The sequence below is a fragment of the Glandiceps talaboti genome, chromosome 19 (genome assembly GCF_964340395.1).
Source record: "Glandiceps talaboti chromosome 19, keGlaTala1.1, whole genome shotgun sequence".
Classification (NCBI taxonomy): Eukaryota; Metazoa; Hemichordata; class Enteropneusta; family Spengelidae; genus Glandiceps; species Glandiceps talaboti.
Window position 1 is genome coordinate 663,392 of NC_135567.1, and position 12,760 is coordinate 676,151.

At 34.3% G+C, this 12,760-nt stretch overlaps 1 protein-coding gene across 1 annotated transcript in view; it reads right to left on the reverse strand.

The window, feature by feature from the left end:
* The window catches only part of LOC144449956 (aminopeptidase N-like), a 103,807-nt gene that overhangs the window by 54,113 nt on the left and 36,934 nt on the right, over nucleotides 1-12,760 (reverse strand). The window contains exons 2-5 of the mRNA XM_078140521.1: nucleotides 11,007-11,301; nucleotides 8,362-8,482; nucleotides 6,475-6,629; nucleotides 4,941-5,054 (exon numbers count right to left, since the gene is read on the reverse strand). Of these exons, the coding sequence (XP_077996647.1) occupies nucleotides 4,941-5,054; nucleotides 6,475-6,629; nucleotides 8,362-8,482; nucleotides 11,007-11,301 (685 nt within the window). The remainder of the gene's footprint in view (nucleotides 1-4,940; nucleotides 5,055-6,474; nucleotides 6,630-8,361; nucleotides 8,483-11,006; nucleotides 11,302-12,760) is intronic.

Genomic DNA, 12,760 nt, shown 5'->3' on the forward strand with positions numbered 1-12,760 from the left:
ACTATTCTCCAATATCAGCTTACCATTCTCAATTATGCACTTACTATTCTCTATTATCGACTTACCATTCTCAATTATCCGCTTACTATTCTCTATTATTGACTTCCCATTCTCAATTATCCACTTACTATTCTCTATTATCCGCTTACTATTCTCTATTATTGACTTACTATTCTCAATTATCCACTTACTATTCTCAATTATCCACTTACTATTCTCAATTATCCACTTACTATTCTCTATTATCCGCTTACTATTCTCTATTATTGACTTACTATTCTCAATTATCCACTTACTATTCTCAATTATCCACTTACTATTCTCTATTATCCACTTACTATTCTCTATTATCCACTTACTATTCTCAATTATCCACTTACTATTCTCTATTATCCGCTTACTATTCTCTATTATTGACTTACTATTCTCAATTATCCACTTACTATTCTCAATTTTCCACTTACTATTCTCAATTATCCACTTACTATTCTCAATTATCCACTTACTATTCTCTATTATCCACTTACTATTCTCTATTATCCACTTACTATTCTCTATTATCCACTTACTATTCTCAATTATCCACTTACTATTCTCTATTATCCATTTACTATTCTCAATTATCCACTTACTATTCTCTATTATCCACTTACTATTCTCAATTATCCACTTACTATTCTCTATTATCCACTTACTATTCTCAATTATCCACTTACTATTCTCTATTATCCACTTACTATTCTCTATTATCCACTTACTATTCTCTATTATCCACTTACTATTCTCAATTATCCACTTACTATTCTCTATTATCCATTTACTATTCTCAATTATCCACTTACTATTCTCTATTATCCACTTACTATTCTCAATTATCCACTTACTATTCTCTATTATCCACTTACTATTCTCAATTATCCACTTACTATTCTCAATTATCCACTTACTATTCTCTATTATTGACTTACTATTCTCTATTATCCATTTACTATTCTCAATTATCCACTTACTATTCTCTATTATCCACTTACTATTCTCAATTATCCACTTACTATTCTCAATTATCCACTTACTATTCTCTATTATCCATTTACTATTCTCTATTATCCACTTACTATTCTCTATTATCCACTTACTATTCTCAATTATCCACTTACTATTCTCTATTATCCATTTACTATTCTCTATTATCCATTTACTATTCTCTATTATCCACTTACTATTCTCTATTATCCATTTACTATTCTCTATTATCCACTTACTATTCTCAATTATCCACTTACTATTCTCTATTATCCACTTACTATTCTCAATTATCCACTTACTATTCTCTATTATCCACTTACTATTCTCTATTATCCACTTACTATTCTCTATTATCCACTTACTATTCTCAATTATCCACTTACTATTCTCTATTATCCACTTACTATTCTCTATTATCCACTTACTATTCTCTATTATCCACTTACTATTCTCAATTATCCACTTACTATTCTCTATTATCCACTTACTATTCTCTATTATCCACTTACTATTCTCAATTATCCACTTACTATTCTCTATTATCCACTTACTATTCTCTATTATCCACTTACTATTCTCAATTATCCACTTACTATTCTCTATTATCCACTTACTATTCTCTATTATCCACTTACTATTCTCTATTATCCACTTACTATTCTCAATTATCCACTTACTATTCTCAATTATCCACTTACTATTCTCTATTATCCACTTACTATTCTCTATTATCCACTTACTATTCTCTATTATCCACTTACTATTCTCAATTATCCACTTACTATTCTCTATTATCCACTTACTATTCTCAATTATCCACTTACTATTCTCTATTATCCACTTACTATTCTCTATTATCCATTTACTATTCTCAATTATCCACTTACTATTCTCAATTATCCACTTACTATTCTCTATTATCCACTTACTATTCTCTATTATCCACTTACTATTCTCAATTATCCACTTACTATTCTCTATTATCCACTTACTATTCTCAATTATCCACTTACTATTCTCAATTATCCACTTACTATTCTCTATTATCCATTTACTATTCTCAATTATCCACTTACTATTCTCAATTATCCACTTACTATTCTCTATTATCCACTTACTATTCTCTATTATCCACTTACTATTCTCTATTATCCACTTACTATTCTCTATTATCCACTTACTATTCTCAATGATCCACTTACTATTCTCTATTATCCACTTACTATTCTCAATTATCCACTTACTATTCTCTATTATCCACTTACTATTCTCTATTATCCACTTACTATTCTCTATTATCCACTTACTATTCTCAATTATCCCCTTACTATTCTCAATTATCCACTTACTATTCTCTATTATCCACTTACTATTCTCAATTATCCACTTACTATTCTCAATTATCCACTTACTATTCTCTATTATCCACTTACTATTCTCAATTATCCACTTACTATTCTCTATTATCCACTTACTATTCTCTATTATCCACTTACTATTCTCTATTATCCACTTACTATTCTCAATTATCCACTTACTATTCTCTATTATCCACTTACTATTCTCAATTATCCACTTACTATTCTCTATTATCCACTTACTATTCTCTATTATCCACTTACTATTCTCTATTATCCACTTACTATTCTCTATTATCCACTTACTATTCTCTATTATCCACTTACTATTCTCAATTTTCCACTTACTATTCTCTATTATCCACTTACTATTCTCTATTATCCACTTACTATTCTCAATTATCCACTTACTATTCTCTATTATCCACTTACTATTCTCTATTATCCACTTACTATTCTCTATTATCCACTTACTATTCTCTATTATCCACTTACTATTCTCTATTATCCACTTACTATTCTCAATTATCCACTTACTATTCTCTATTATCCACTTACTATTCTCTATTATCCACTTACTATTCTCTATTATCCACTTACTATTCTCTATTATCCATTTACTATTCTCTATTATCCATTTACTATTCTCTATTATCCATTTACTATTCTCAATTATCCACTTACTATTCTCAATTATCCACTTACTATTCTCTATTATCCACTTACTATTCTCTATTATCCACTTACTATTCTCTATTATCCACTTACTATTCTCAATTTTCCACTTACTATTCTCTATTATCCACTTACTATTCTCTATTATCCACTTACTATTCTCTATTATCCACTTACTATTCTCTATTATCCACTTACTATTCTCTATTATCCACTTACTATTCTCTATTATCCATTTACTATTCTCTATTATCCACTTACTATTCTCTATTATCCACTTACTATTCTCTATTATCCACTTACTATTCTCTATTATCGACTTACTATTCTCTATTATCCACTTACTATTCTCAATTATCCCCTTACTATTCTCTATTATCCACTTACTATTCTCTATTATCCACTTACTATTCTCAATTATCCACTTACTATTCTCTATTATCCACTTACTATTCTCAATTATCCACTTACTATTCTCTATTATCCACTTACTATTCTCTATTATCCACTTACTATTCTCAATTATCCACTTACTATTCTCTATTATCCACTTACTATTCTCTATTATCCACTTACTATTCTCAATTATCCACTTACTATTCTCTATTATCGACTTGCCATTCTCTATTATCCACTTTCTATTCTCTATTATCCACTTACTATTCTCAATTATCCACTTACTATTCTCTATTATCCATTTACTATTCTCAATTATCCACTTACTATTCTCTATTATCCACTTACTATTCTCAATTATCCACTTACTATTCTCTATTATCCACTTACTATTCTCTATTATCCACTTACTATTCTCTATTATCCACTTACTATTCTCTATTATCCACTTACTATTCTCTATTATCCACTTACTATTCTCAATTATCCACTTACTATTCTCAATTATCCACTTACTATTCTCTATTATCCACTTACTATTCTCAATTATCCACTTTCTATTCTCTATTATCCACTTACTATTCTCAATTATCCACTTACTATTCTCTATTATCCACTTACTATTCTCTATTATCCACTTACTATTCTCTATTATCCATTTACTATTCTCTATTATCCACTTACTATTCTCTATTATCCACTTACTATTCTCAATTATCCACTTACTATTCTCTATTATCCACTTACTATTCTCTATTATCCACTTACTATTCTCTATTATCCACTTACTATTCTCAATTATCCACTTACTATTCTCTATTATCCACTTACTATTCTCTATTATCCATTTACTATTCTCTATTATCCACTTACTATTCTCTATTATCCACTTACTATTCTCAATTATCCACTTACTATTCTCTATTATCCACTTACTATTCTCTATTATCCACTTACTATTCTCAATTATCCACTTACTATTCTCTATTATCCACTTACTATTCTCTATTATCCACTTACTATTCTCAATTATCCACTTACTATTCTCTATTATCGACTTGCCATTCTCAACTATCCACTTACTATTCTCTATTATCCACTTACTATTCTCTATTATTGACTTGACATTCTCAATTATGCACTTACTATTCTCTATTATCGACTTGCCATTCTCAATTATCCACTTACTATTCTCAATTATCCACTTACCATTCTCAATTCTCCACTTACTGTTCTCAATTATCCACTTACTATTCTCTATTATTGACTTGCCATTCTCAATTATCCACTTACTATTCTCAATTATCCACTTACCATTCTCAATTATCCACTTACTATTCTCTATTATCGACTTGCCATTCTCAATTATCCACTTACTATTCTCAATTATCCAATTACTATTCTCTATTATCGACTTGCCATTCTCAATTATCCACTTTATACTATTCTCTATTATCGACTTACTATTCTCTATCATCAACTTACCATTCTCCAGTTTGGTTCAGCATGATCAACACCGATGTATTCAACATAACTGGCAAATCCTTCATTCAACCACAGATCATCCCACCAGGCAGGAGACATCAAGTTACCAAACCACTACAATAAAACAATCATTATGACGTCATCAAGTTACCAAACCACTACAATAAAACAATCATTATGACGTCATTAAGTTACCAAACCATCACAATTACCCTCCTAAGGTAAAGAAGGTACAGTTAAATGAATGACACGGATACTGGTGTAAGTTTGGCGGCAAATACCGGAAGTTCAAGAAGTTTAATTATGAACTCCACCAAATCCAATACATGGCAAAATACCAATACATGGCAAAAGTCTGAATAATCTCAGAAATATAAATTTTTCAAAATTTGTCACCCTACAAATACATTGCTCTTACCGTTATGATGGCAGTGGGTGGGTGGGTTGAAAGTTTACAATGAAAAGTACATTCATACACATGTGCAGTACAGGGCTTACTCTTACATTAACATACTAAAACAATGATGTCATACCAAAAAGGTCAACACTGAGGTCATCCCTAAACAGAGGGAAATTACAATAAATGGCACATTTAGACCAAATAAGATAATGATTGTGACGTCATCAAATAAACACAGCAAACAATGGGCAGTTCTTGACATGCGTATGCCATTCTAATAAATAAACATACCTGATTGGCCGATTGACATCAGGTGCAAGCCCTAGCTGTCATTCAAATCATCCTACCTGTGACAAGTCATTCAACTTGTCCTTACCTGATTGGCTGGTTCAGTTCGCATGCAAGGCATGTATATCATTACATTTATAATTTCCTGGCTGGCTAGTTTATGTTATTTGCAAAGCATGTCATTCAATTCATCCTTACCTGATTGGCTATTTCATGTCTTGTGTTCAAACTCTGTCATTCAACCCTGCTTACCTGATTGGCTACTTCATGTCTTGTGTGCAAACTCTGTCATTCAACACTGCTTACCTGATTGGCTACGTCATGTCTTGTGTGCAAACTCTATCATTCAACTATACTTACCTGATTGGCTACGTCATGTCTTGTGTGCAAACTCTATCATTCAACTATACTTACCTGATTGGCTACTTCATGTCTCGTGTTCAAACTCTGTCATTCAACCCGGCTTACCTGATTGGTTACTTCATGTCTTGTGTGCAAACTCTGTCATTCAACACTGCTTACCTGATTGGTTACTTCATGTCTTGTGTGCAAACTCTGTCATTCAACACTGCTTACCTGATTGGTTACTTCATGTCTTGTGTGCAAACTCTGTCATTCAACCCTACTTACCTGATTGGTTACTTCATGTCTTGTGTGCAAACTCTGTCATTCAACCCTACTTACCTGATTGGTTACTTCATGTCGTGTGTGCAAACTCTGTCATTCAACCCTACTTACCTGATTGGCTACTCCATGTCGTGTGTGCAAACTCTGTCATTCAACCCTGCTTACCTGATTGGCTACTTCATGTCTTGTGTGCAAACTCTGTCATTCAACCCTACTTACCTGATGTGCCAGTTCGTGGGCGACGACGACAGCTACTCTTTGTTTGTTACTGGCAGACGAGACGGTCGGGTCATACAGCAAAGCAGTCTCGCGATAAAGAATGAGGCCCCAGTTTTCCATGGCTCCAGCTGCAAAGTCAGGTACTGCCGCTTGGTCTGAAAGTATAACATGTCCTTGAATGAAGTGTTAGAAACTTTTAACAGTCGACTTTTTCTTTGTAACTCATTATATATTCATGCTTACACAAATAGTGTTTATTGACCATTTCATTCCATTATTTCAAAAGTGTGGATTTGATGAATAACTGATTTGTTTATTGTTTATATTAAAATGAAACCAAAACAACTGAGAGAGAGAGAGAGAGAGAGAGAGAGAGAGAGAGAGAGAGAGAGAGAGAGAGAGAGAGAGAGAGAGAGAGAGAGAGAGAGAGAGAGAGAGAGAGAGAGAGAGAGAGAGAGAGACTATTGCAAAATTAAGGCAAAATAATTTGTGTTTCCGATAGCACGACCGACCATAGTTTCAGCACCGACCCATGAGATTTTGTCTTCTTGACCTTCTTACAAGTCTGCTTTAAACGTTTTCCCCCAGTGATGTCTGTACACATTTCTTTCCAGTATCACAATATCGTTTTTCAAACATAAAGCAATTGTAAAGGTAAAGATAAAATGAAATAAAATCAAATGCCAGCCTACCAACCATATTTTCAGAGGACATGTTATCGAAAACACACAATTCTATTTTCGACTACTGATCACACTATTAAGAATCGTGTCAATTTATATCCAAACATCTATGAGTGATGTCGATATTTGAGCTATTTGCCTGGAATATATACATTTTTATATTATTCAAAAGTGTCACACCTTTTTCATTGTGATATATATAAACTGTAAAACGTACAAGTCAACGTATACACCCATGCAAACATATCATGTAATGTGCGGACAACACATATATTGAAGTCACTTGACTCTGCACACAATACATCAGAACATAACACACCTATGTACATGAATACACAGACAGACAGACAGACAGACAGACAGACAGACAGTTTTGGTAGAGGGTAATCAATACTTGCCTTGTTTTGGTAGAGGGTAATCAATACTTACCTTGTTTTGGTAGAGGGTAATCAATACTTACCTTGTTTTGGTAGAGGGTAATCAATACTTACCTTGTTTTGGTAGAGGGTAATCAATACTTACCTTGTTTTGGTAGAGGGTAATCAATACTTACCTTGTTTTGGTAGAGGGTAATCAATACTTACCTTGTTTTGGTAGAGGGTAATCAATACTTACCTTGTTTTGGTAGAGGGTAATCAATGCTTGCCTTGTTTTGGTAGAGGGTAATCAATACTTACCTTGTTTTGGTAGAGGGTAATCAATACTTACCTTGTTTTGGTAGAGGGTAATCAATACTTACCTTGTTTTGGTAGAGGGTAATCAATACTTACCTTGTTTTGGTAGAGGGTAGTCAATACTTACCTTGTTTTGGTAGAGGGTAATCAATACTTACCTTGTTTTGGTAGAGGGTAATCAATACTTACCTTGTTTTGGTAGAGGGTAATCAATACTTACCTTGTTTTGGTAGAGGGTAATCAATACTTACCTTGTTTTGGTAGAGGGTAATCAATACTTACCTTGTTTTGGTAGAGGGTAATCAATACTTACCTTGTTTTGGTAGAGGGTAATCAATGCTTGCCTTGTTTTGGTAGAGGGTAATCAATACTTACCTTGTTTTGGTAGAGGGTAATCAATACTTACCTTGTTTTGGTAGAGGGTAATCAATACTTACCTTGTTTTGGTAAAGGGTAATCAATACTTACCTTGTTTCGGTAGAGGGTAATCAATACTTACCTTGTTTTGGTAGAGGGTAATCAATACTTGCCTTGTTTTGGTAGAGGGTAGTTGATACTAAAATACTCTTCATAATGGTTGATAATTTTCTCTGTTGTATTCAAGGCATAGGATACGGTATGCTCCATTTCATCTCGAGCACACACACTGACCTAAAGGCGACAAAAGATCGTAGTATTTACTTCCCTCCTAGGTAAGTAATTGCATTCATTTAAGAGTAAAGAAACAACAATATTAAGTGATTTGTGTATGTATTGGACACAGCTTGAATGGACAAGGTCAACAGTCATCACGATATAATCAATGTTTCTAAATACTTTTAGTTTTTAACACATCATTTTCATACAGCCGTCATTGATTGGCATAGATCGTGTTACATGGTATGGATGAGTAACCCATAGTAACTCCAATTCACATAAAGAACACACTAATCATATTCTATTTTCCCTATGGCAGTAGTCATGTAGCATTGGAGTCCTACTGGTGACCTTACCTTCATTACGGAAAGAATATGTGCCGGAAAATGTAGAATAGAACACTTATTGCCTTGCCTTATTTGGGCATTAGTAGATGTCATATTACTCCTCGTGCTGTTAGGGACCAGTCAATTTCTCCAGCCGGGGGGGGGGGGCGGTGCATTCTTAATTAGGGCCGGTAAAAACTCACTGACCCTCCCCCTATCTGTAAAACCAAAAACAGGCTGACCCCCTATCACTTAATTCTAAAACATGATGACCCCCCCCCCCCCGTATATATATATAATTTTCACGCGAGGTATTATCTGATCGTGACTCAGTGTGGACTGCTTGACTGTCTTGCATCTACTTTATAAGATTCCGGGTTAGCACTATCATAATTATAATTATTGACTACACAGGGTAAATATATTCCAAAAGGAGTTTAATAGCATCTTGACAATGAAAGGTAGCCGGAATGCTTGAGAAGGGATTATGTATATCTCTTATGGGGGGGGGGGTCCTTGGGGGTCTCCCCCTAAAAACCCTGGAAGTTTTGAACTCTGAAAAGTCAATTTTGAGACTATTCAGACCCTTTCAGACAATAATTTCCAAGCTTTACAAGACAGCACCAACATGTAAATAGCAACTACATAGGGTTGAAATACTTTTGAAATATACTTTGATAGCATCTTGCTAATTGACAGTAAGAGGGGAAGAGCTTGAGACTGGGATATGTCCAACTCATGTAGGGGGTCCAAGGGGGTCTCCCTCTAGAAGCCCTGGAGGATTTTTACTCTTAATGCCAACATTTAGGCTAATCAGACCCTTTCAAGCAATAACTTAATCCATACTTTACAAGACAGCACCATCAAGTATCAGAAACTATTTTTTATAACTTACATAGGGTTGAAACATGTCCTTAAAAAGTGAAATGACATCATTATATACATGTAGTAAAGGTCAGCAATCTAATGGTAGTATCATTGGTAGGGGAGATTTGGAGTTTAAGGCAATTTTAGACTACCTTGGCAAACATGTCACATCTTTAAAAGACTATCATCTCAAATTAGAATTGCGTGGAAATATTTAAGAAAAGTCAATACCATTATGACAGTAAAAAGGTTGTTGGTGCAACTGATTGTTGGTTGAATGCATGAGTGACCTCTGGGGTGAGGAAGTCCTTGGGGTTTTCCCCCTGGCAGATCTGCAGTTTTGTGCTTCTATTAAGGCAATGTTTAGGTTGTTCATAGCCTTTGAGGTAATAATTCCAAGCTTCGAAAAGCGAACGTAAATGTAAGTTTCAAATGAGTTTCCCATGACACATAAAAATGGGCCGTAACATTGGTATAGGGGCATTAATATTGCATGTATATTAAAGTCACTGGTATGTTAGAGAACTTTAGGTGGTCATACCTAGTGTATAATAGAAACTGGAATCTGATGAGATGTGGTGATTTGTAGTGTCAATAACATGTAGTGTCCAAAATAGAAAGTGTATTAATCCCTCCTGACAAGTTCATAGTGACGAGTAGAACATTTTAGATTAACTTCTTTTATAAACTATCTATGAAGATTACCATTACGAAACCTTCAAGTTCAATTTTGCCCCAAAGTGTAAGATAAGTGAAGAACTGATTGTGAAACAGCCAAGTATTTACACGACATGTTCTGTAACTAGTGTGGTAGCTAGGTAATACATGTATATGTATATGTATATGTATAGTTATGTTTGAACTAATAAGTAATATTAAAGAATTCATGTAAGAAACAGGGATAAGAACAAATATTTACATATAACTCATTTCAGACAAGGCTATATGCCATTGTAGAAAAGGAAGTTTTTTCTTCCGTCAAAATCCAAAACACAATGACCCCCCCCCCCATCCACAATTTTGAAAACAGCATGACCGCCCTACTGCCAATTTAAAAAACAGGGTGACCCCCCCCCCGCCGAAGAAACTGACCGGTCCCTTATTGAGCAACTATTTCCCTCAGGTATAAAGTTTGGGGTAGCAGTTACTACATTGAAACTTTCAGGGTAATATGACGTCTACTTGTGCCCTCAGCTACGCAATAAATGTATAATCATATGATAACATTATTGACCACGGGGGGGGGGGGGGGGGGGGGGGCATGACTGTAATATTGATGATTTTAGGATGTCCTGTGTTCTAATTGTAACCATTGACATCTGTCGGGTGCAATACTACTGACTCACCTCACACTCATTATTCCTACAGGCTGGTTTTCTATGGCACACTAAATCACTAACAACAAAAGCCAGTAGGTACGTTGACATAGGTACCGTTCTTTTAAAGGTAACCTTCTTCCATGGTTTGCCATTCTCAGAACTAGTTTCTTCATTTATGATGGGCATATTAGAGAGTGCATGACGTCCTTGGTCCGTACGATGTTCCAATACTATATCAAAGGTAGCTTTGAGAGCTGGTTCATCAAAACATGGGAATGCTTTCCTTGCATCTGTTGACTGGAATTGAGTTGTAGCTAACCATCTGTTAAAATAATAACACAAATAAAATAGTCATCACTTACGAAAATATTCACATATATTGTGTGGATGTGATACGGTGTAAATCAGAATTACATATGACATTGTAAATTCTGGAAATGTCAGAATTGAGTACTAACTTATTCTATCTACAATGACGATGATTGCGTCGAGTCTTGATTTACTACGAGTGTGACTAATACCATAGGAGTGTGACTAATACTATAGGAGTGTGACTAATACTATAGGAGTGTGACTAATACCATAGGAGTGTGACTAATACTATAGGAGTGTGACTAATACCATAGGAGTGTGACTAATACTATAGGGGTGTGACTAATACTATAGGAGTGTGACTAATACTATAGGGGTGTGACTAATACTATAGGAGTGTGACTAATACTATAGGGGTGTGACTAATACTATAGGAGTGTGACTAATACTATAGGAGTGTCACCAATACTATAGGAGTGTGACTAATACTATAGGGGTGTGACTAATACTATAGGAGTGTGACTAATACTATAGGAGTGTGACTAATACCATAGGAGTGTGACTAATACTATAGGAGTGTGACTAATACCATAGGAGTGTGACTAATACTATAGGAGTGTGATTAATACTATAGGAGTGTGACTAATACTACAGGAGTGTGACTAATACTATAGGAGTGTGACTAATACTATAGGAGTGTGACTAATACTATAGGAGTGTGACTAATACTATAGGAGTGTGACTAATACTATAGGAGTGTGACTAATACTCTAGGAGTGTGACTAATACTATAGGAGTGTGACTAATAATATAGGAGTGTGACTAATACTATAGGAGTGTGACTAATATTATAGCAGTGTGACTAATACCATATTAGTGTGACTAATACCTTGGGAGTGTGACTAATACCATAGGAGTGTGACTAATACTATAGGAGTGTGACTAATACTATAGGAGTGTGACTAATACTATAGGAGTGTGACTAATACTATAGGAGTGTGACAAATACTATAGGAGTGTGACTAATACTCTAGGAGTGTGACAAATACTATAGGAGTGTGACTAATACTATAGGAGTGTGACTAATACTATAGGAGTGTGACTAATACTATAGGAGTGTGACTAATACTATAGGAGTGTGACTAATACTATAGGAGTGTGACAAATACTATAGGAGTGTGACTAATACTATAGGAGTGTGACTAATACTATAGGAGTGTGACTAATACTATAGGAGTGTGACAAATACTATAGGAGTGTGACTAATACTATAGGAGTGTGACTAATACTATAGGAGTGTGACTAATACTCTATGAGTGTGACTAATACTATAGGAGTGTGACTAATACTATAGGAGTGTGACTAATACTCTATGAGTGTGACTAATACTATAGGGGTGTGACTAATACTATAGGGGTGTGACTAATACTATAGGAGTGTGACTAATACTATAGGAGTGTGACTAATAC